This window comes from Lissotriton vulgaris, chromosome 3_1 (genome assembly GCF_964263255.1).
Source record: "Lissotriton vulgaris chromosome 3_1, aLisVul1.2, whole genome shotgun sequence".
Classification (NCBI taxonomy): Eukaryota; Metazoa; Chordata; class Amphibia; order Caudata; family Salamandridae; genus Lissotriton; species Lissotriton vulgaris.
The window spans coordinates 1068703208-1068727922 of record NC_141689.1 but is presented as its reverse complement, the minus strand read 5'-3'; the positions used below and the strand labels follow the sequence as shown (position 1 = coordinate 1068727922).

General features: G+C 45.3%; 1 protein-coding gene across 2 annotated transcripts in view; it reads right to left on the bottom strand.

Annotated features, from left to right (window-relative positions):
- The window catches only part of LOC147727410 (prostaglandin reductase 1-like), a 437573-nt gene that overhangs the window by 299287 nt on the left and 113571 nt on the right, over nt 1-24715 (bottom strand). Inside the window, exon 4 of one of the 2 annotated variants that reach the window (XM_086961489.1) lies at nt 22636-22695. The exons of the other annotated variant lie outside the window; for it this stretch is intronic. Within the exon in view, the coding sequence (XP_086817615.1) occupies nt 22636-22695 (60 nt within the window). The remainder of the gene's footprint in view (nt 1-22635; nt 22696-24715) is intronic. 2 annotated transcript variants of the gene reach the window in all.

The following is a 24715-nucleotide window of genomic DNA, read 5'->3' as shown; positions in this document are numbered from 1 at the left end:
GAACCCACATGCATCATCATTTCACCGTGAACAAAGTGACCTGTCTCTGGGGAACAATACAGCAGTTCCTGTTCCAAAAGGAATAGTGTGGGACACTGTGTGGTCCTGCTGAACTTTTACAAATACCATATTTGTTTAACATTTCCTTAAACAATATCATCACCTCTAGTAAATGTAAATGTACATGTATTTATATAGCGCAAATCACCGACCCGGTATCTAAGCGCTTGCTTAGGGAACCCGTCCTGGTATTCCCCTGTGAGATAGCCCTGGCAGGGTATCCACAAGGTGAAAGCCAGGCATCCCACCGCAAGGGGCCGTTGTGGAGATTAAGCAAGCTATTGCCCAGAGTCGCAGAGTGTGAGCCCGTGAATCGAGTAGGCACCGGAGCGAGAATTGTCAAGTCCGTGGACATTTTGGACTCAAGAACCCACCGAGCCGGGAATTGAACCCTGGTCCCGGGCTGACCTCTGCTTCCAGGTCTGCCTCCTCTAACCCGTGAGCCACACTTCTCTAGTACTTTCTCTGATGGTTGGGACCTTGAGACAGTGCACAATGTGCTTGCAGATTTAGAACAATCAGCTGCATTTTCTTCTGATGAATTGTACGATGGTACATCTAATTATGGTGATATGTCCTGTTATTAACATTATGGTCACCATTTTTTGCACAAAGCTAGTATCTCACAAGCTGTTTATAATTGCACTCAATGGAACACTGCCGAAAGGTAGTTCAAAAATATTTGCACAAAAGTTTGCTTATTTTTCTGGTTTTGACACATCAGACCCAGCCTCTTTCTATTGTAGGCTTGCACCTGCACTTGCAAAGAAAAATATGCTAACAAACACCAAGCTGATATCATCTGCTTCCTTTCTTTTCCAGCTGTCTGTACAGGGTATTGACTTTTGGAAAGACACCATAAACACACAATCTGTCTGGGGAACATAAGACTGGCAAGTTCAGAGAACTGAGGCATTGTTTAGAGCAGGGGTCTCCAACCTTTTCTGTAGCGAGAGCTACTTTTGATCCTTGAAAATCATCGTGAGCTACTAAAGGCCGAGTAATGTGCAGATTATTTCTAAAGTCCCCCACACACCCAGCTTCACTAACTAGGGATGAAGAGATACTTATTAGTGTCTGCAATGCACAATATGAAACCAGAGAGCTTATATTAGTCCGGGTTTTCCTCTTCAACACATTGTGTGCACCTGACCTCTGCTGTAACCAGCGAAGAAGACTACAATCATAAGAAACCAAACAGACCTGCAGTGCTGTTCACAGCTGCCAGCGTACTAAAAACCATGAACTTCACATCTGCCTCTCACACCTTCTCAACCACCAAACTATTATGTTCCATAACTCTGAAAACTGCACCTCGGTAGTCATCAAGCAAAACATGGAAACACTTACCACATAGAATCACAAATTAAAAAAATAACACCTTTCTAACCACACAGCCTACCTACATGGATTATGTAGGTAAGAGCTCCAGTCCCCTACATAAGGGTAGTAAGCATATGACGATATAAATGCTGCAATACAATGATTTTATTACATAATGCCCTGTTCTAAATTCTCACAAGCTCGGACCTTTAAATGCCTGAGTTCAGGGTGTGCGCTGTACAAAAATGTCCCAAACCAGACTATGCATTTGCTCCATGTAATAATTAATTACTTACGCCACAAGTATGGTGCACATGAATTGTCACTTAGTTATTATTAAGATAGCATTGTCATCAAGGATGGTGGGAGTACATCATTTCATGCTCAAAAGCTATTACTTCTAATAATGCCTCTCAATGTAGTGATATGATCTAATGTTCACGTGAAATGCTCCTGCAAGTAGGAATAATAAACGCAGTCATTTTTAAAAAGACTCCATCATATTTTTGTACAACTTTTATGTCACTATTTACATTATTTGCAAGTCTTCGCTCATGGAATGTATGGGCCACAGGTCCTTCACTTGGCCCATGCTCAGCTTTCCATGTTATTTATTGGCCTCATTTACAACAGAAAAATATGGCCTCTGCCGGGGTGAGCTACTTGTTTAAATGGGATCAATTTAAAGTGAAGTGTCAAGCCTTTTATGCTCATTGTGTCAAAAAATTAACACTTCATTTAATTTTTCTCCCTTTGTCATTAACTTAAGGCACCATTTTACATGGATTTTTTTTTAAATAAAGTACTTCTTGAACTTGGAAGCTCTTCATGAGCCCAAACTGGATCAGGAACCTAATTTTACATTTCTCCCATAATTTCATTAACATTTAGTGAATAGACACGTACAATTATGGTCCTGGTTCCGGTTTGTGGCCAGCAACAATGTGCAAGGTACACTTTTTCTTTAAAATTAAAGGCTGCCTATGAAATGGTGCTTAATTGTAGTAATGAAATCAAAACAGTGTTTCAAATAGATTAAAAAATAATAATATATCAATTGTAAGCTTTCCATTGCATTATACACCCACACCTGCATTACAATGCAAATCGCATTTTAAACCAGACAAAGAATAGCCATTATCCAAGGACTACTCCACACATGAGCAGTAATGGCTATCAAAAAAGAAACTTCCCAATTACTCGACATAATGATGTAATCTTAGTCATCGCCACGTTTGGAAAGATGTCGAGCACAGACTGCTCCATCTAGGACAGATTATATGCAGTAGCAGATGCAGTTGCTGGTATTGAAAGATTTGTCTCCAAACGCATTTAGAAGTTGACAAACGATATTTAGTGATTTGAAACTAAAGTTATTGATTAAATTCAATGCGCATCTATTCTACCCAGAAAAATGGTATCATATAAGCCCATCTCAAGTGTTTTTTTTGGCATACAAGATTTCTGAGTATTGGAAACGGCTCATGTTTCAAATGCCAGAAAAAAGCAATTCACACACTCATTTGAAAAAAAAAGTTTCTCTTGTTCACTGACCTGATGCAGGTCCAATTGTTCCTAATGTGTGAAGTGATGCAGCTCCCACGCTGCTGTATGCAGAGACAATTGTGCCTGCAATGCTCCCGTTCCCGCCTCCAAGTCGAAGTAGGGTCAAAGCACGATGCAGGCAGCATAAGGCAGGCCTCGTGGTTCTCGTGGGCTGGCGGACACTGCTCATGCTGGGCCTGCATCAGCCACTTAACCCCGCCCCAGATAGGCTCCATTAGCCAGCAGGAGCAGTAGGTTTCTGTGACGGCGGTCATATTTAAGAGGGCGGGAAAAGCCCAAAATACAATCAAAGCGTTGCACATGCTTTCAAATATAAAACGTTCTCTTGTCCACAGACCTGATGCAGGTCCATTGCTCCTAATGTGGGAAGTGCTGCAGCTCCCACGCTGCGGTATGCAGAGACAATTGTGCCTGCAAGGCTCCCGTTCACGCCTCAAAGTCAGGTTCGGTCAAATCACGATGCAGGAAGCATAAGGCAGGCCTCGTAGTACTTGTGGGATGGCTGACACTGCTCATGCCGGGCCTGCGCCAGCCACTTAACCCCGCCCTAGACAGGCTCCGTTAGCCAGCAGGAGCAGCAGGTTCCTTTGACGGAGGACACAATTAAGGGGGCTGAAAAAGCCTAAAATATAAACATAACAACGACGATAGGATACTAAATTGAAAGTCAGGTCGCGAGCTACTGACAGGGTGTCAACGAGCTACCAGTAGCTCGCGATCGACTGGTTGGAGACCCCTGGTTTAGAGCATGCCTCATACCACATCAAATAATTTTCCTGAATAGAACAGTGCAACAAACTTCCTGTCTTGGAATAGCAAAGATGAAGGATTTGAACACACCTCGTATTCCCACATTTGCACGCTTTGAGAACTGGAAGCCTTTCAAACAACACAGTGAGTATACAGTAGATACCATGATACGAAATGGTTCTTACAATTGGGAGAGGTTCTTGCTTTGGCCCATGGACACTAATGGGTGTCAGTCTAAATTTGTGGGTAATGCCAAAGGGTTTTAAATAAATTAGCCTGACCAGCGATATGTACAATCAGAATACTTGAGGTGGTGACATCATATAGTGTTAGGAAGTTTTGCCTTGATTGGCTAAAAACCTCAACATTTTTTCAGGTGAAACAACACGTGTCCATTCTTTCTGGTTAAATGGATTTCAGGGATGTTTATTAGGTCACTGGAAATGACGTCAAAAGCACTTCCCGTACGCATTAGGCAACAATCTGTGCAAAGTTTCCCAACAGGAAGCTGCTGAGACACAGTACGAGATTGATAGGATTAATTTAGAAAAGGCTGTGGTTGACAATGGTATGACCACATTAACATCCAGGATAGATTCACTGGGCAACATTGTATCTTTTGCAATTGACATAATACAACACAATATGGCTGTCTTAAATCAGGGACATTCACAACTACAGTCCAATGTATTATTAAGCTGACACTTCAAACATTATGTTATGGCCATGTGCAGTGGCATTATGGCAAGAGCACAAATCTGTTTTCTGCATACTAACTGACTGAAAGACAGATATTGAGGGCATGAAGTGATGCGAAATATACCATGTTGCACATTGGAAAATTAGACCAATTATCTTTCCCTGTGGCTGAGACACCATCTGCCGACTGGATAATCCATGTTACATCACCTTAGCAGTCACGACTTACCAGTTCTAATATTGACTACAATACCACCAAAGTGGCAAATATTAAGTGCTAAGGGAAGGTTATGTGTGTGAATATTGGGAATTATCATTCAGGTTTAGATGCAGGAATGGGGACACAGACATTTTCCTTAGTGGTTCCGAATGTGAGAATGCTTTGAGTGGGTCCATGGTATGCAAGGACATTTCCCTTCAAGGGGCATGCAATGCTTTAGTTGCAAACTTGTCCTGTTATCTGACGGGTTCTCCGGCTGCTGTGATTCATCTGGTTTTCAAGCTGCTCTCTAATGGGAGCTATGTGATGCTGAATGATCAAGGTTGCTGCGGAATGGAACCAGGCATCGCTTAGCTGGTAACAGTTAATTTCATAGTGACTTGTTGCACACAAGTACTGTTTTCACCTGCCCGCAGAGATTATGGAGGCAACGCTATAGCTTTCAATAAATGTTTCCAATGTACGCTTTGATTCTCTGAGCAAACTGAAAGCCATGCTTTCTCAAAAAGATGTGGCCTTAGCATAAGCAAGAGAGACATTTTGTTTCCGGGGTGCAAATTCCTCGTCCGAGATACAGATGTTATTTCATGCTAACGTCCCACTGCATTTTGTGGAACAGGTCCAACATATCTTTATTATGTCTGATATGAAGGGAATAGCGCACTATTTTAAATGTATTGCCTCTGGACTGGTGAGCACCTTTCAGACGATTTTCGAAGTTACATCATCTTTCATATACTCCATGTTGGGAAGCGTTTTTGGAGATCTCCCACTTGTCCTACTACTTCTAGCAGGAATTCTGATTAAAAATGTTCTGCTCTGCAATAGATGTCCCAGTTCAACCCAGAATGGAGACAGCACTGGCCGTGCTGCGATGCTGTGAATGCATGATACACTCCTTCAGCACACCTTGGCTTCAACAACTGAATGAGCACTGGTTCTGGTCTTTCAGGCTTGTTTGGTTTCACTGCGTACAACATGTATTCCGTTGCCTGCTTTGCAGCCATGAATGCATATTGAATTTATGTCTAGGATCACAATCAGTTGCACCACTGTACATGGAAGTACTGATGGACCCCTTAAATGGGTATTGTTGTCCCCAGCATATTCCATTGCTGATAAATGCATTCTTCGAGCCTCCCTGGGATGCCTTGGCTCCTAGTGAAATGCATACTGCAGAACACCTACAGGATGCAGTCCCTCCCTCAGTGGCTACTGTAGGAACTGGATGGAATCACCTGTGCTCCATAAACGTGCTCATGGGGCACTTCTGGGAACGTCGTCTGCGGTTGCCAGCGACAGAAATGTTGCGACTATAACTCAGAGCACATGAACAATTGGCTTTTCCATGTGGTGGGAATGATTTGGCCTATTTTTCAAACAAAATTAATCAAAACAATTTTTTATTTACTTTTTCAAGGGACCATGGATTTCTGAGTGCCTTGATTTTAAACAATATAATGACTTTTAAAGGATTTTTTGAAATTTTTTAAGGGAAGCTTGCTTTTAGATGATTTTAAAAGTGGCTTTAGACCTTTTTAGTTTGAGTTTCATTATGGCCTGCTGGCTTTTAAATATATATTGACCTTTGTTATGAGGAGTAGGTGTTATGTGCCCGGGTTAGGCCCATGTAGCTAAGCTACTCATGTCTCACATTGTCATCATTTGCTAAATAACATTACTGCTGTGACCTTTTGCGCATATTCGTGTGCATGACAATATTGGTTTAGTTTCTCTGAAACTACTTCTGTTTACACATCTGACTTCACATAACACTATCATGATGCCTCAACCACCAAGTACTAGGCCTTAACGCTTGAATGTACACATGTTGTTCTATCTTAATCCATGGGCGACAGTGCTATCTACAGATAATTAACATTGATAATCTATACGTACATTTCTAGGATGCATTTTATTATAAATAATCAGCAACTCAATAGATTTAGCAGTGGAGGCCCTTCAGCTGACACTGAGGGTCCCTGCATGCTGAGACTTCACTACACAGGGGTCTGACATCTCTGTAAGAGGTGTCCAGTTTGTGACCAAGATGGGGTCCTACATTCTCTGCCGCCAGGTAATGGAGATGGATAAAACCTTAGGGGGCTTCTTGGCTTTACACCTGCACACACTCTAGGCACCCACAGAGTAGGGTTTGCATAGTAGGAATACACCTGATTACTACCTTGCTTTATATGCCTGCTTACATACACTGTTTTAGCATCATGGTAGAACTGTCCTATTTACTCTTTTGGTGCTTGTAATCACTTTCATCTGCCTCTGTCTGCTGATTATCACAGCACATGTATTTTATACAAGAATAACGTTGGTTCAATAAATATATTTATTCCCAGTATGTATTCCCTGTATATTTCTCTGAGAACAAAAGAGCATGAGTGACTGAGCAAGAGGTCCTGATCTGTTTCCAAGTTTCCTGATGGGTCAGGTTGTCATGTTCAATGGTTGCCAGAAACCATTTGTTCCCTGGTAGGGTTAGGGGGGCTTATGGCGTCACTGTGAGCTAGCTGGTCTCTAGGCAAACATATCCTGTGAGGGGTGCTTGGAATCAGTCTAGTCACCTCATCCAAAGTTTATGTTGTCCAACAAACGTGCAGATCCTATGACTTAGTGGGAGCATTAACACCTAGACATAATAGAGGAATCCAGCTGCTGTTTTTATACACACACTTTTTAATCATATAACCTGGGACTTGTTGTTTTAAAAACACACAGAGCAAAGACATAAACGCAAAGCAAAGGTCCTGAGAGGATAGAGCTGTGCCCGCTGAGATGTAGAACAGCTCTCTATATTTCCGAGGAACGGGGTTCGCCACTAATACTAGTGTTCTAAAATATATTACTGTTTTCCATATTGAGGGTAGGATTAAACAAACATGTCAGCTAATATTACAATAAATGTACATGGTAGTTGTGGACAAAGCAGTAGCACATCAATCCTAATGATAATAAATATGATAATGGGTGATAGTAATAATTCGACAGTAATGGTGCCCCTCAAGGTAACGAATATAACACCCCACTACCCAGGATGTCACCTAACGGAAGATCAGCTCAACCCCCATATTGTACTAATAAACAGAAAATATTGTACCTTGGCACTCTCAAAGTCGCACTTTATATTTTCAGTGGCCGTAAGCCTAAAAGATAGATCTAATACTTTATATGACTACTCACAGGAAGCACTAGTCTGAAAGCATCAATTCAAAACAGATCTGTTTTATTGTCAAGTGACCAAGAACACTGTGTTTCACTAGAAACAAAAGATCATGTCTATGAACAACAAAAGTACAGTTTGCAAGTGGAGGTCCTGTTCTTTGAGCCTCCTTGGTGATGGCAGATGATGGCAGCCAACACGTGTTTTGTTACTTTCTGTAACTTCCTCAAGGTTTGATCTGAAATATCAATGCTCCAAATTAAGACGAAGCACCCAAAATGATTGGGCTGAAAAGTTTCAATGAAAAGTCAGGAAACCATCTAATGTGTTCAATTTGAGTTCCCTCTTCGAAGAACACAAGAAAACGAAGACCCTCTGTAACTGGTTTCAATAGTGACACTTTAAATAAAAGCTATGAGGTAGAGAAGTTCTTCAGTATCAATGGGCTGAAGTACGCTCTTACTGTTGAGTCAAAGAATTTATTCTAGAGGAAAAGTGTATACCTTTGCATAATCTTGTTCATGCCTGGTAAAGTCGGCATGAACGAACCACTTTCGTTAATGCCTAATTTACTAGGATTCCATTCCAAGATGGTGTTTCCCGGGATACAGGGGCACATTGCAGCCCTCGTATTTTTGCTAGACTATGCAAAGGTATACACTTTTCCTCTAGAATAAATTCTCTGTCTCAACATTAAGGGCATCTGTCAGACATTTAGCATGTTCAGGTCACTCTAAGAATGTTCAAATTTGTGCTGATCTATTAAGGGGGGCACAGTTAAAAGGTGGGGGAGGGGTCAGAAATTGTTCATTTACTAGTAGCAGTGATACAAGTTCACATATCTGCATGAAATTCTGTGAACCTTTATCATGTTTACTTTTCTGTTGGTATGTCACATCAAGCAGAACAATCAAGGGGGAGTAAATTTAAATTAGGATGAAAATATCTGTGCTACGCTACTGATGTTGGTAATTTATCACACTTATCACACATCTGCAGAAAATGTCTCAGCTTATTCTTGAAATATTGAACTTTATTCTAATCCATCAAGGCAAAGGCAGAGTTAAATTTGGGTAGGTTAAAAAAAAGTGTGTATTTGCTATTAACCTTAGTGCTGGTTAATGAATCTGCATTGTATTTGACAGGCTGTTAGCAAACCCAGTGAATGAATCTCAGGTTTCTAGTACATCTCACAAAGAGAGTTAAGTTAAAGAGGGTCAAAACATCTTTGATTTTTCTAATATCTTTGGAGCTGCATACTTGAATTTGAATGACATTTCGCAGGTTTTACCATGTTCAGGTTACTCCTAATATATTGAGTTGTATACCAAGCAACATAGAGTGGGCACGGTTAAAGATGAGGGGGGGAATAAAGTGTTCATTTGCTAACAACAGTGGCACTTATTAATGCATATGCATGGTATTTAAAATCCTGTTGGTAAATTAAGCCCAGAGCAGAGATCTCACATTTTCAAAAGATCTTATAAGGTGGCAAATGTAAAGGGGTGGGTTAAGGTAAAAGGCCCATTCACAGTGGTGGTTCACCAGGCCCTTTGCGACCTTGTGGGGCTGAAGGTGGTGCATAGGAGAAATTCCTGCAAGACCTGACCTAGTCCTTGAAGACCAAGTAGTTGCATACTGCCAACCCTTGGTGCACCTGGTCTTCAGCCATATGTTGTAGCACACAGTGGCTATAGAGCATTGCATGTGCTAAGAACTTTGGCGCTGGGCCATGAATCACCAAGGTATCTAACAGGCTGTTGGCAAGCTAATCCATGTGAAGCAATGTAAGGTTTCAGCAGAACCATCCACTGTTTCTTCCTGCAGAAGATAGCATAAATCTATATGGGAGTTAAAATGGTAAATGCTGCTTTTTTGACCACCCCATTAAGTGTTCCCTATTGATAGATGTTCACGAAATATCAAAAGTAAGCTGAACTTGGTAAGTGTCTACCAAGTATCATGCACATCTGTAAAACTGCATCTAATTTATTAGCAAATAATTGGAATCCCTTTTCTGGCCCTCACTTGACTCATCTGCATGAAACTTGCCATTGGGAACCTGATGTGGGAACAATTTTTTGGAAGGTTTGTCATTTTTGACTAAATCAACCTGTAAAATTCTATTTCCTAACGATAAGGTCCCTGTAACATTTGTTTCTGTAAGCGAATTTCTATGTTTTTTAGCTGCTAGTCGTGTTTACAGAGTGGTGTTTGGGGATGGGGCCTCTAACCAGCTCTCAGGAATGCTGTTGTGTCGGACTTACTGGAGGTAACAAGAGGGCTTCTAGGCCCCCAAGAACCCTCAGCATCCAAGAGGACGTCATCACCCAACCAGAGGTGCACCAGGAGGCGCATTTGCAGCGTGGTGGAGAAAGAGGGCGTGGTCTCCGAAAACCTCTCAGCAATTGCGCTCTGTGTGACTTACTGGAGGTAACAGGAGGGCTTGTTGACCCCCAAGGACCCTCTGGATCAAAGGGACCTTCATCCCCCAAACAGCAGTGCACCATGAGTCGCATTTGCAGAGTGGTTTAGTAAGGGGGCGTGGCCTCCAAGTCCTCTCCGCAATCACAGACTTACTGGAAGAAACAGGAGGGCTTGTTGGCCCCTAAGGACCCTCAGCATATAAGAGGACTTTATTCTCCAATGACTAGTGCACAAGGAGGTGCGTTTGCAGAGTGGTGGAGAAAGGGAGAGTGGCCTCCGAAGACCTCTCAGCAATCCTGCTGTGTGGGACTTACTGGACGTAATAGGAGGTCTTGTTGGGCCCCCAGGGACTCTCCTCAGCCAAGGGGACTTCACCACCCAACTAGTAGTGTGCCAGGAGACCTGTTTGCAGAGTGGTAGAGAAAGGGGGCATGGCCACAAAACTCTTACAGAAATCCTGCAGTGTAGGACTTAATGCATTTTTAGCTCCTCCCTGTGGGCTGTAGCAATGCCCTCTCACACTGGATGCAGGTATCTAGCTGGGGCTACGGGGTATTCATAGTTAGGTCAGTGTATCTATTGGAAATGCATTTTTTTCTGCAAATAACTTTTCCACCATTTGACATATTTTCCAGAATGGTTTCCTGCCTGCACGAGCATGGGCAGGGAAACCTGTGTTTGCTCCTGCCTAGCGGAAGCAATATGTAATCGATTCCAGCCCCATGCAGAAGCAATCCTATTGTCCAGTCCCAGGCCCGCTTGACAGCAGGCATGGAAACAGACGAAACCTGCGCTTCCAGCAGGCGAGAGCATTTTGTCAGCTCTTGCTTGCTGGAAGCGGAGTGTTTGTTCAGACTTGGAACTGTCAAAGCTCCCACCAAGTCAAAGCAAACAGCTATGTCCTGGGGGTGGGCACCCTGGGACATAGCAAGAACTGGCCCTGGGGTGTAGTGGTCCTCAGGGTCATGTGTGGCTCCAGGAGGGGAACTGAGCGCCCCCTTCATTTCTTTGCATTGGCCGCCCTGGGGAGGTGGTGGTCCTCGGGGCCAAGAACAGCCAGGAGGGGGGTTGCAGCCCCCTTCCTTCTTTAAAAAAACGAAAGCCCCAAACAAGTGGTGGTCCCTGGGGTGCTGGGGGTCTGCGTGTTCCCACATTCAATTTAACTAAATGTCCAGGAAGGTGGAGGTCCCCCAGGCTTGGGGGGTCTGTGTGGCCCCCATTTTTTCAATGCCCTGGGGACGTGGTGAGCCATAGGCCTCGGGGGGAGGGTCCACAAAGCTCCTCCAAGCACTTCATTTGAGGCTCAGGGGAGATGGTGGTCATTTTTAAGACCTTGGAGGGGGCCCTTGTTCACCCCCCTCCATTTTTTTAAATAATCCCTGCATGCCCCCGGGATCTGGCCCACGGGGAGGCTACAATTGAAACAAGCTCGAGAGCACTTGCTTGTTTTTTTTAATTCACAGCGATTTTTGCAAATATTCCCCGAATATCACAGTGAGTTCAAAATAATGCTTTTATGCTATGGCGGGGTTGGCAGCCAAACAGTGCTCTGCGTTTCTCTGCACAATCTCATTATTATTGGCAAATTACTTGCGATCGCAAATATCTTAATTTTTGATTTCCCTAAATTTCTCAGCTACTGAATGGATTTACACTGGATAACTGAAAGCATGATCTGTGAACCAAAATCTAAATTCCTGCCAAATTTGGTGTAATTCCGTCCAGTGGTTCATGCAGTGGTCATGTTCAAAGCTTCTATAGGCATTAACATGGGAAACACACTTTTTTGACCCCCTCTTTTTTCAGCATCTATTTGACAGATCACCTTGAAACTGTCCATGCACAACGAGACTTACCATGACTCTTTTTTTGGAAACTTTTGTGAAGATTCGTCAAACGGCGCCAAAGCTATTCGAAACATATTGCCTGCATTACTGCAGCTGCAGGGAGCCAATCCAAACATTGTAAGAAATATGGAGACAGAGTTGCCTTAAGAAATTTCATGAGGATCTCTGTTAACAAGGGGCTGCTGATTAGCCTTCTTTCGCACTACCACTAGATTGATGATAGGGGATAGGAGTGAGACTTCAGTTTTTGTTGTATGAGATGAGGGCATTTCTAGCCCGCTGTTATGTCTATCCATGATTTGTGCCTCAGTTGGTCTGATGACAGACAGATGCATAAACCCCTCATTCTGACATTGTGGATGCTCCAGTTTAGAGACACCCCAGAGCTACCTGCTTTGAGAAGCATCAAAACTACACTAAGGCTGAATCTGGAGAGTGGCTGAGGGCACATGAAAAAAGAACCACCCAAACTGGTTCTGTAGTGAAAGACAACGGATCCAGACCCTACGTCTAGAAATAGTGCATAATAGTGGGACTCAAACCACCTCTCTTTGTTCCAGTTCCTTCATGACCAGGAATGGGGTTGCTCCACAGATTGCTTGAAGGACTGCTGTGCAACTTGGCCTGGTGACTGACTGGCAGATAGTCTACCAGAATTGAGAGGATATCACCTGAAGTCTGCATTTTCAGCAGGAGTAGCTAAGGATTTGTCTAAAGTGCCTAGAAGCATGCCTTAAAACAGAGGAAATTAGTCTGGGACTGGGACTAAGGGACATCCAGAGAGATCTTACTAAGAGGGTGCTAAGTGCACCTAATGCTGCAGAGATTTTCTCTAGTCTCTCACCACTGGTTCGGGTAGCAATTGTAATCAGCCCATTTGCGTCAGCCACTGCCGTCGGCCAGGTGGGGCTGCATCTGCCATGATCATCGCATTGGACCTATTAGGTCTGCAACTGCCATTGGCTCAGTCAGGGCTGCCTCTGCGGTGATTCTCTCATTGGCTTTTCCAGGGCTGCAACTGTGATTGGCCCATCGGGCCCTTAAGCTAATGCCGGCCCGAGGAAGCTGCAGCAACTAAGACTGCATCTGTGCCACGGCCACTGCACTGCAGGACTAATCCAGGCAGGAACATAAGTCAAGAAGCGCAGCAAACCTGGCCTATCCATTAATCTTGGCCTATCTTTGCTCATTGTGGCCCCGCCTACACAAATGAGGCGGCGCAGCCAAATCACTCTAAAGGAGTGAGGAAAAGACTTTTATCTACCCACAACACCACCGTGGGGAAGAACTGAGAAAAACATAAACTGAGTGCGCATTTGATTCATGGGGAAACCTTGAGACTGTATCACAACCTGATTCATGCTTTTTAACTGACTAGTAGAGAGGGGAGATCAGGTGCAAAAGTGATACCCGGGTGAAATTAGCAACGAATTTTGGTGGTTGCAGCACCACAAAGGAGCATTGTACCGTGGGTTAGTAACCTGTTTACTAAACCGGATTATTTGATACTTCTGTGTGACTGAAAGCACAGTATTCTTCTTAAAAGACAAACACGGGTGAACATTAAAGTTATTAGGCCATATTCACAAATGTAAACTTAGTCGTTTGGTCTAAACTTAGACCAAATGTCTAAGTTTACGACTTTGGGGATTCACAAAGGGCATTTATGAGTGGTATCTTTTATGTCTGCACTCGGGCCGGATCTCCGGCCTGAGTGCGGACATAAAGTTCCTAACGTAGGCAAACGTCTAAGTTTACCTTTGTGAATTGGGCCCATTGTGTCTGTTGATTGACTGTTGGAGTGCCTAACTTGGGCACCTAACCCCACGTTCCTTAGAACTGGGTGACTAGTTCAAGTTCAAGTTCAAGTTTGGCATTTGTATAGCGCCCTATATACCCAGAGGGTCTCAAGGCGCTTGGGGAAGGGGAAGTTTATTTGTCGAATATCCAAGTTTTTAGTTCTTTTCTGAAGGTGAGGTGGTTCTGGGTAAGGCGGAGATGGGTGGGGAGAGAGTTCCAGGTTTTGGCCGCTAAGTAGGAGAAGGATCTTCCACCCATGGTGGATTTATGGATGCGTGGGATTGCGGCGAGGGCTTGTGTGGATGATCGTAGTTGGCGGGGGGGTGTAAAAGGACAGGCGTGTGTTGAGGCAGTCGGGTCCTAGGTCGTAGAGAGCTTTGTGTGCGTGGGTAAGGAGGCGGAACGTTATTCTCTTGTTGACGGGAAGCCAGTGGAGGTCTTTTAGGTGCTCGGAGATGTGAGCTCGGCGGGGGAGGTCCAGTATAAGTCTGGCTGAGGCGTTTTGGATGCGTTGGAGTTTTTTCTGGAGTTTGGCGGTGGTTCCGGCATAGAGTGTGTTTCCGTAGTCCAGTCGGCTGGTCACCAGTGCGTGGGTGACCGTTTTTCTTGTTTCAGTGGGGATCCAGCGGAAGATTTTTTTAAGCATGCGTAGGATGTTGAAGCAAGATGAGGTGACGGCGTTGACTTGTCTGGTCATTGAGAGGGAGGAGTCTAGGATGAAGCCTAGGTTGCGTGCGTGGTCAGCAGGTGTGGGTGCATTTCCCAGGGCCGGTGGCCACCAAGAATCGTCCCAGGCGGAGGGGGATGAGCCTAAGATGAGGACTTCAGTTTTGTCCGAGTTTAGTTTTAGGCGGCTGTCTTTCATCCATTCGGCTACTTCTTTCATTCCTTCGTGTAGGTTGGTTTTGGCGGAGCTGGGATCGTTGGTGAGGGAGAGGATGAGCTGTGTGTCATCTGCGTAGGAGATGATGTTGAGGTTGTGTTTGCGTGCGATGGATGCGAGGGGACTCATGTATACGTTGAAGAGGGTGGGGCTGAGTGAGGATCCTTGTGGTACACCACAGATGACTTCGGTGGCCTCTGATCTGAAAGGGGGAAAGCGGACTCTCTGAATTCTTCCGGCGAGGAACGAGATTATCCAGTCTAGTGCTTTACCTTGTATCCCGACGTTGCTAAGGCGTTTGATAAGGGTGGTATGGCAGACTGTGTCGAATGCTGCGGAGAGGTCAAGTAGGATGAGTGCGGTTGTTTCTCCATTGTCCAGTAGTGTTCGAATATCGTCCGTTGCTGCGATGAGGGCGGTCTCCGTGCTGTGTTTGGCTCGGAAGCCGGATTGTGAAGGGTTGAGGGATTTATTGGATTCGAGGAAGGCGGCGAGCTGATTATTGATGGCTTTCTCGATGACTTTGGCAGGGAAAGGAAGGAGTGAGATGGGTCGGTAATTCTTGAGTTCGGTGGGGTCTGCTGTGGGTTTCTTCAGGAGGGCGCTGAGTTCGGCGTGTTTCCAGCTTTCTGGGAAGGTGGCAGCGTTTAGGGAGCAGTTGATGACATCTCGGAGATGGGGTGCGATAACGGAGTCTGCTTTGTTGAAAATGTGGTGGGGACATGGGTCCGTTGGTGATCCTGAGTGGATGGAGTTCATCAGACGGATGGTTTCTTCAGTGGTGATTGGGTTCCAGGCGCAGAGGTTGTTAGAGGGGTGTTTCGGTTCAGGTGAGGGTGGTGGGGCTTGGATTCTGGTCTCATTTGCGAAGCTGTTATGTATGTCTGCGATTTTGTTGTGGAAGAATGAGGCTAAGGAGTCGCAGAGGTCTTGGGAGGGGGTGATGTCGTTCGTGCCGGCGGGGGGGGTTGGTGAATTCTTTGACAATGTTGAATAGTTCCTTGCTGTTTTGGGCGTTGTTGTCGAGTCGGTCTTTGAGTGCTGATTTCTTGGTGGATCGGATCAGTTGGTGGTGTTTGCGGATGGCGTTCTTGAAGGCTGCTTGGTTGTCTGAGGTTCGGTCTTTTTTCCAGGCTTTCTCAAGGGTGCGGCAGGTCTTTTTTGAGTTTTTGAGGTGCTCATTAAACCAAGGGGCTTTATTGTTGATTTGTTTGGATTGCTGTTTTTTCAAGGGTGCTAATTCATCCGCGCTATGGGTGATCCATTGAGTGAGGTTGGTTGCTGCAAGGTTTGGGTCCGATGATTTTGCAGGGAGGTTTTGTTGCAGTGATGTGAAGAGTTGGTCGGTTGTAATTTTGTTCCAGTTTCTGCGCGGAATTGGTTGAGGGAGGTTGTGGGTTGTAGTCTTTTTGTAGCTGAAGTGTACGCAGCTGTGGTCCGTCCATTGGTGGGCTGTGGTGTGGTCGAAGGAGATATGCTTGCTGGAGGTGAAGATTGGGTCGAGCGTGTGCCCTGCGTTGTGAGTGGGGGTGTTGACAAGTTGTTTGAGTCCGAGATTGGCGAAGTTGTCCAGGAGGGTGGTGGTGTTGTTGTCATTGTTCTTTTCTAGGTGGAAGTTGATGTCTCCTAGCAGGATGTAGTCCTCGGAGGGGAGGGCGTGAGGGGTGATGAATTCAGTGATGTCTTCGCAGAATTGTGCGCGGGGTCCTGGTGGTCTGTAGATGAGGGTTCCTCTGAGTGTGGACTTCGGGTCGGTGTGGATCTGGAAGTGGAGGTGTTCGGCGGTAGCGAGGTTATCGTCGGAGCTGGTAGAGATGCAGATGGTGTTCTTGTGGACGATGGCGATGCCTCCTCCTGTTTGTTTGGTGGTGCGATCTTTTCGGATGATCTTGTAGCCGTCCGGAATGGCAATGGCGATGTCGGGTGCTGAGGATGTGTTCATCCAGGTTTCTGTGAGAAAGGCGATGTCCGACGCTGTGGTGTCAAGTAGGTTCCATAGTTCGATGGCGTTACTGTGGACCGAGCGAGTGTTGAGCAGGATGCACTTCAGATGGTTGGGGTCGGAGCGCGGTTTGGAATCTGAGGGTGTGGTGGGTTTCTTAATGCAGTTGTACTTGCAGGAGAGGCAGGCGAATGGTCCATGGGTGCGTCCAGGTTCGGCTTGGTAGCAGTTTGGTGATCGGCCGGGATTAAGGGCTGAGAGGGTAGCTGCATTGTATGTGATGCGGGAGGGGTGGGGTTTGCGGGGACCAGGGGGTCTGGCGCTGGGCGCGGTCCAGGCGCGGACGGGCGTAGACGGGCTTACCTTTGGCACACCTTCGGCGCGGCCGCAGCGCGTGGACGCTGAACGTTGGTTCATCTACTTCAAATGGAGAGTGGAGGGGGCGGAGCGTGGGAGGGTCAGCTGGGAGGCGGGATCTAGGTGCAGGGAGGGTCTGGGACGGGCCAAGGGGTCAATGCAAAATGGCTGCAGGGTAAACAAATGCACGAAAGTAAAATATCCAAAGCGCTACACACCTCGAGGTGCACCACAATGAAAGCGCTAGCGGTGATTAATGTGTGGCAAGTAGCGTTATCGAGCGCTGCACACAGAGCTATTTATTTCCAAAGTCAGTTGTCCAACAACATGAGCGCTGCACAATGCTAATTAAATGATACAAGCGCGTGGGTCACGAGCGCTGCACAATGCTAATTAAATGATACAAGCGCTGCACAATGCTAATTAAATGATACAAGCGCGCGGGTCACGAGCGCTGCACAATGCTAATTAAATGATACAAGCGCTGCACAATGCTAATTAAATGATACAAGCGCGTGGGTCACGAGCGCTGCACAATGCTAATAAATGATACAGACAGTACAGCAAGTTGATTAGCAGTAGCAGTAAATTGTACAATACTACCAGGAGAGGGAGGTGAGGGGAGCGACCGTTTCTGCGTGGAGCAGGATGGTCACAGCTCTCCACGAGGGCAAGCGCAGGCTCTACCTCTGTGGGTGGGAGGGTCAGCTGGGAGGCGGGATCTAGGTGCAGGGAGGGTCTGGGACGGGCCAAGGGGTCAATGCAAAATGGCTGCAGGGTAAACAAATGCACGAAAGTAAAATATCCAAAGCGCTACACACCTCGAGGTGCACCACAATGAAAGCGCTAGCGGTCACTCCCCGTCACTGTCCTGAGAGTCAAGTGTGGAAGGAGCTACACTCTGCCCAGTTTGTAGAGACATAGAATAATGCACCTCAAAACATCAGTGGCAAATGACCCCAAATTCTCCATTTGAGACCCGTAGGCCATGTCTGCCCTGTGGATAGGGTCTCTTACTGCAACTCCACTGCACTCCACTGCGGTGGACCTTATTTTAAACGGTACACTGAAGGTTACAACGCAAACGCCTGTGAAAGAGAATCCACTCGAGAGGTCCCAAAGCAGCGGTCCAAAACCCAGAGGTGCATAAGGGAAAACAAAAAACAAAATCCACAGGTTACAACCAGATTTCCTATATCTCCTATTTTACAATTGCAATGCGAGATGTAGTACTAGCCCTGTGATCCACTGGTGAGAACACACAAACCATTTTGCAAAGTATGACATTTTCTTGGGGCAGTTTTTTGAAAAATCGCACATTTGGAAATAAGCCTGAAATCCCAGCACTGCGATTAGAATATACTTTTCGTTTTTGTCACATATAACAGTGGTTGGTACGAAACAGGATTATGAGAAGTAGATGCTTGTTTCTAGTATAATGCACTATATTATTGCTTTGATGTTTTATAAAAGGCAATTTATTGGATGAATGCGCATACACTTGTTATTTTAAGTTTGTACGTTTATTTTGACATTTTTATAGTATTTTGTCCATAAATGGTTTCAAATAACTAAATGCATATTAAAGATTCTTTCTGGTTACCATAATGCATTGTGTAAAAAGTGGATTCAACTGAGCAGGAAGGGAATGATCAATCAATTGTATGAGCTGGTGGCCTGCACCACAACAGTGGGGGTGTTCACTGTAGTTATAATTATGCAGTACATGAACACCACTGAATGGAAGGGATATTTTCACTCAAAAATGACAAATACAATGAAACACTTTCCAAGAAACAGGCAGTAAGACTAAGAAAGCACAAGTAACTGGAATGCAAATAAACTATAAATAATTGCGGGAGGACCGATGCGACATGTGTGAGAGACTACCACACCTTGTGAGTTGTTTTAGTAGTGAACAGACAGGCTTTGCTGGCTGTCTAAGACACAGGCATTCACTACGCAGGCTTCATTTGATGAATCACTGCATTAATATGTACGTAGCAAGTAAGCCCCACCCACCTAACCAACCCCCTAAAATGGTAAAAATATGTTATTCAGTGACCTGGTGAAGGGCACTAGGACCCTGCAATGGACAGTGGAGACACGAGGGGAACCGGACACCACATCCGGTCAGGGGTGTGGGGATGGGCATTGTAGAGGGACAAGGAAGAGGGGCAGTCGTGTGCGTGAGCAGCTCGCCACAAGAAGTAATCAATAGAGATCGTAAATCCTTACCTGTATCTCGTATACTTTGTGGGGGCCGAGGACATGACACTTAAGATTAACAAAACCATTAAACATGAGTCAGGAGATTTTCAAGTACTGGCTGGAAATATAACTTAAATGCACATGTCTGCATATATAACTTAAATGTGAGTAAAATGAACTCCATCTCCATAATGTAACCCTAAGGTAGTTCAGCTGACTGATTTGATTTGATTTGATTTATGATTTATATCGCGCTTGATTGCCCAAGGGCGTCTAGGCGCTAATGCGGAGGAGAAAATACCAATGAGAGAATCAGTGCCTAAAAAGCCAAGTTTTTATCGCCTTCCTGAAAGAGAGAAGAGTTGTGCTGTTCTTTATAGATAACGGCAATCTATTCCACAGTTTGACAGTATGGAAAAAGAAACCACGGGGCATATTACCAAGCAATAGCGATAATTATCGCTATTGCTTGGTTAGAGACAAAAATTTATCGCCGACTTGCGGCGATGTTTACCGCAAATAAACCTTGGTATTACCAAGGTTTATCGCAAATGCGATAAAAATCGCCGCAATGCATGAATATCGCTGAAAAGTCAGCGATATTCATGCATTACCAAGCTAATGCTCTTAGCCATGTTATCCACCTCCCATTGGATAACATGGCTCAGAACTGCTCAGGGCAGGTGTTAGCTTTTGGAGATATTCGCGCTTAGCGCGAATAGCTCCAAAAGTTGGTAATAGGAGATAGCGATGTTAGCGACTGTTTCCAGTCGCTAACATCTTGGCACGCCCACTTTGCATGTCATTAGTGATAAATATCACTGACATGCAAAGTGGGGCCCAAGATGGTCGCTATCTCCTACTAGCTGTCGCTAACTGGTGTTAGCGACAGCTAGGTAATAGGGAGATAATTTTATCTCCGCTTTCTTGGCTTTTAAAGCAAAAAAAGCGGAGATAAACCCCCTTGATAATATGCCTCTACTTCCTCCCCAACGCACCCTTCTGATTTTAGATACCTGAAGAAGTTTGCTCGTGGCAGAACGAAGTGTTCTGCTCAGGATATCCCATATGAGGTGTTGTTTCAAATAATCAGGTCCTATCCCCTGAAGTGCTTTGAAGGTCAGACACAAGGCCTTGAATTCCGCTCTTTTTTTCACCGGCAAAATGATGCAACATGCGAGAGAGCAATCCAGACCCTCTGAGCTGGTCAAAAGCGCTCCTTCAGAACAGGAGAGAAGATCTATGGTGGTTTACTGAGCAGGTGCCAGTCACGGCATTTTGGGCCTTACTTAAAGTTTGGCAGACGGGGCGCTACACCACAAACGTGGCGCTTGTACATGCCTATGATATAACTGTTTTATATCCAATGGGATTCGTAATACGGCAGATGGGATATCCATTTAGTTTTGACAAAGAATATCACCCACCAAACTCTAAATAAGGCCCACGGTTTGGTATTTCATCTTAGAAAACACGTAAGCCCCCTATGACTGGAATCATTATTCTCTTCCGAAGAATGGGAAAATACATGGAGAGCCCCGGTCTGACGGGCTGAAAAACATAACAAAATTTGAGTAAAGGGAGCTGCATCTACAATAACACATTGAGGAAGGCCTGGCGTAACTTGTGAGTGTTTGTTGCGGGGTCTTTAAAATGGCGCATTCTGAGCGTAAACTAAGTCCTATATTTGCTGTCTGATCCAGAGACACGTACTTTGTTATTTATGAGAAGCATTCGATTGGAAAGAATATTCTGCTCCAAAGGATGACAAAAACTTTTAATAAAAACCTGGGTGTAAGGACATTGTAGTTGAGCAGAACAAGTGACTGGCAACACAGCTATCTAAAATGTGAATAAACTGTACCTCGTGTGGCATAAAACATTTCAGAAGGATTCATGTAGCACGTGAGGGCGCAAGGCACACCCTGGGAATATTTAGAATAAAATGTCGGAGCGCGGAATTACTCCAAAATTCTTAACTCTGCGCTCCGACATTTTTTAATCACAGGAATGCCCCGTATTTATAAAGATACTGCGCACCCATTGCGCTCCCCCTGGCGCTGGTGCTAAAAGGGACACCTTCCCACACATAAACAATCTTTAGAGGTGATTTGCTGTTTCTATGTGTGCTGCATTCCAAAGAGAAAATACGAGCAGAATGAATCATTTCTAGTTGTATCGCCATCCTAAAACCAGGTTCTACCGGGCCTTAGTTTTTGGAATTGCCCCATCCTTTTCAATATAGGGCAGCGTCAAAAAGCAATGGGTGTTGCAGCAGAACGCCACTGCCACACCCATTGCATGCCCCTTTTACTCAAACAGGTTAAGCCACGTTAAGTGGCTTAACGCTGCCTTGTAAATAAGGGGAAAGGGATATTGCCACCAGACCATCACTAAAAGGTGAGGTCTGGTGGCAACATTCCCTTGTAAATATCACTCTACATCCCACATTTATAATGGGAAAAATTCTAAAGCAAAGCCAAAAACGTAGGTGTTGATGACTTGTTCTTCCTGACAAGACACAACTTGAGCCCACGCTGATATTATAGAGTCCTGTGAGTGTTGCCCCGTGTTGTATTTATATCTGTGCCCCTATTCTGTACATATCTCTGCGCATCCTGTGCTCCTCTGATGCACACCTCCCTGTGCTCACCAAATGCACAACAACCGGTTCTCCCCCGAACACAGCGTTCATTGGTCTCGCGAGGAACATCAGCAATCAGGCCCGGACTGGACGTTGAGGGCACCGGGCAATTCCCCGGTGGGCCGCATGGTTGGGGGCCGGTTTTGGGCCCCTGGGCCGTTTTTGTTACAGGGCCGTTATGCTGCAAAAACGGCCCTGTAACAAAAACGGCCGAAAACCGGCCCTGTCACATAGCGCGGTCGCACCTCTCCCCCCTCCCCTCTCCTCCCGGAGGGTGGGAGGGGGGCCGGCCGAGCACTTTGCCAGGGCCGGTTCTGGTTCCCAGTCCGGCCCTGTCAGCAATGCTCCTTTGAGGCACGTTATTCAATGCTCCCCAGAGATGCATCCTCCAGTACTCTTCTGAGGTGAGTCACTACCTGTGCTCTCCTCGTGCAAGTCACGCTGTGCTTCTCACGTGAGCACCAGCCTGTTCCTTCTACTATGCAGTACCTTGCCCCCCCCCCCCCCCCCGCCTCCCCCCCTCCCACACACACGCAATACCATGCCTTCAAAGAATAGTGTGTGCGTTCTGGCATGTGGGCGTTGGAGTGAGCACATATTTCAGGCTTAAAACTGCTTTGTGTATGGATCTGTGTGTAAAAGGCGTGTTCCTCTTTGTGCACGCACTGCACTAAAACTAAAGCTTGTTAGTTTTACTTTGGGTGTGGATGGCTTATTACTAATGTATTTACCTTGCAACTTGGGAGCCAAGCATGACATCTCCTTCCTTCATTACTCGTTGACTGTATGGCCTACAAGGAGAAAAACAAAAACAGTCACTCTTCCGGTCTGTTCACGTGCACACTGCACAGCCCAGGTGAATTTGCTTCCTGCGCGTTATATACGTTTAGGATTGGCCGTCATGCATTTTTACTCAATATTTATATCGGGCGTTTAATCATTAACATGGCCTTAAATACATTTCTCTCAAGCACTGTTTTATTTCGTATTATATCAATGCGGGGAGTAGGTTTGGCAGCTCTCAGGAAAAGGTGCACTGAAACCCTGGGCTCAGAGTAGCGCCAAACGTCACGCGGAAGAGAAAGGTGGGAATTGTAGTCCTGTTCGGTGTGGGGGGGGGGGGGGGGGGGGAGGGTATGGATTAACGGAAATTTAGGAATACCATACGTTTCTTCTAAAGTGGGTATCCCGACAAGGCAAGGGTGAGGTATTTTAAGGTAAGAGTGCTCCACCAGCAGACACATGCTCTTCACTCCATGTGCAGGAGGGGTGGGCCTTAGGCCTCAAAGTCCTTGAAAGCCCCCCCCCCTTTCCTCTTGGAAGTTGTTTTATTGTCCACGAATAAACACAAACCAGGGAACCACCCAATAACAGACACACAAACTGGGACACCCGATATCTGACTGAAATAACAGCCGCCATCCACCCTGTGCACAGTGCTTAATTTGAGGCAGTGGATGCTTAATTTGAGGCAGTGGATGCAGGTGGGGCCCACCAGCACCCAGTCAGTTTTGAGGAATACCACTTATTTTTCCTCATCAGAATTTGATCCAGAGCACGAGAGAGAACAACACACAAAAAGGAGGAAAGAAGGAGGAAGACAAAGATAGAGACCAGCGAAAAGGGGTGAAAGCAGAAGCACATATGGAAAATAACCGGCACAAGTAAGATTTGAAAGGCAGTGACTGTCGATGGGATAAAGAGGCATGAGGTGGGTTAAAGACCATGCCGCCTTGGTATTTGGCACCCCGACCTGAGCAAAACCATGGGCCCTGGAACTTATTTTTTTTTCAAATTAAGTACTGCCACTTCACCTCAGACACTCATTCCTTAAGGCCTTTACACAGTAGAGACTTTGCTTTTCACAGGGCTTCCATATTCACCACATGATCCTCCCACCTCACATCAGGATCAGGGACAAAGTCATGATAGCAAACTAGGGGCCAGCATCCCAAGATTCAGGGCAAACCTGATTTGGGGTTCCTAGCTGAGGGAAAACTTTGCATCACAGATTTTTTTCCAAGCAGGTTTCGCACAGCTAAAACCTGGAAAAATCTGAAAAGGGGAAGGGGATGAGTAGAAAGGAGGGAAACTTGCAAGAATGACTGCACAAACACCAATGACCAAGGCTATTCGCCAGTGCAAATGCATAAGTATTGATACTTTTGCACCCTGTAATCACCGTACCCAGCAGCACAGTAATGGTACCGATGTGGTCTTCTTGCACCAATCGCGTTGAGGGCATATGACTTTCATAGCAGATTTGCCACATTCCACTACTTAAACTTATTCTCCGAATCTGCTATGTCTTCTTCAACAACATTTATTAACATTGCTCTGATCTACAAGACTAAACCTAAAAACTGGTGACGCTGTGACTTAGTTGAGCAGAGAAAATGAACTAGAAACACTCCTACTAAATTTGTGAATAAATTCAAGCAGAAAAAGGTGAAATCAAAAATCCTCTTTAACTCAATTAAACTACCAGTCTCTGACAAATCCTAAACATATCCACCGTCACCAAGGACCTGCCCAACCCTTGCACATGAATCAATTCAAAAGCAGGTGACCCTCTCAACCAAAATTATTTGCTTCTACCCCCACGAAAGGACACTCCCACATGACTGTCTTTCCAACCAGCATCTAGTTTTCACCACCATTCTTTAATTCATACCCCCAACCAAAACCTGTGCACTTAACCTGCATGGGAAAAAGAGCTGCACCTTTGACCTTTATCCCGCTTGCAAAAATGCACTACTAGCCCTCACACCCAGATCTGGGAGATCCTAAATAACTTTGTAGGGTATCAAC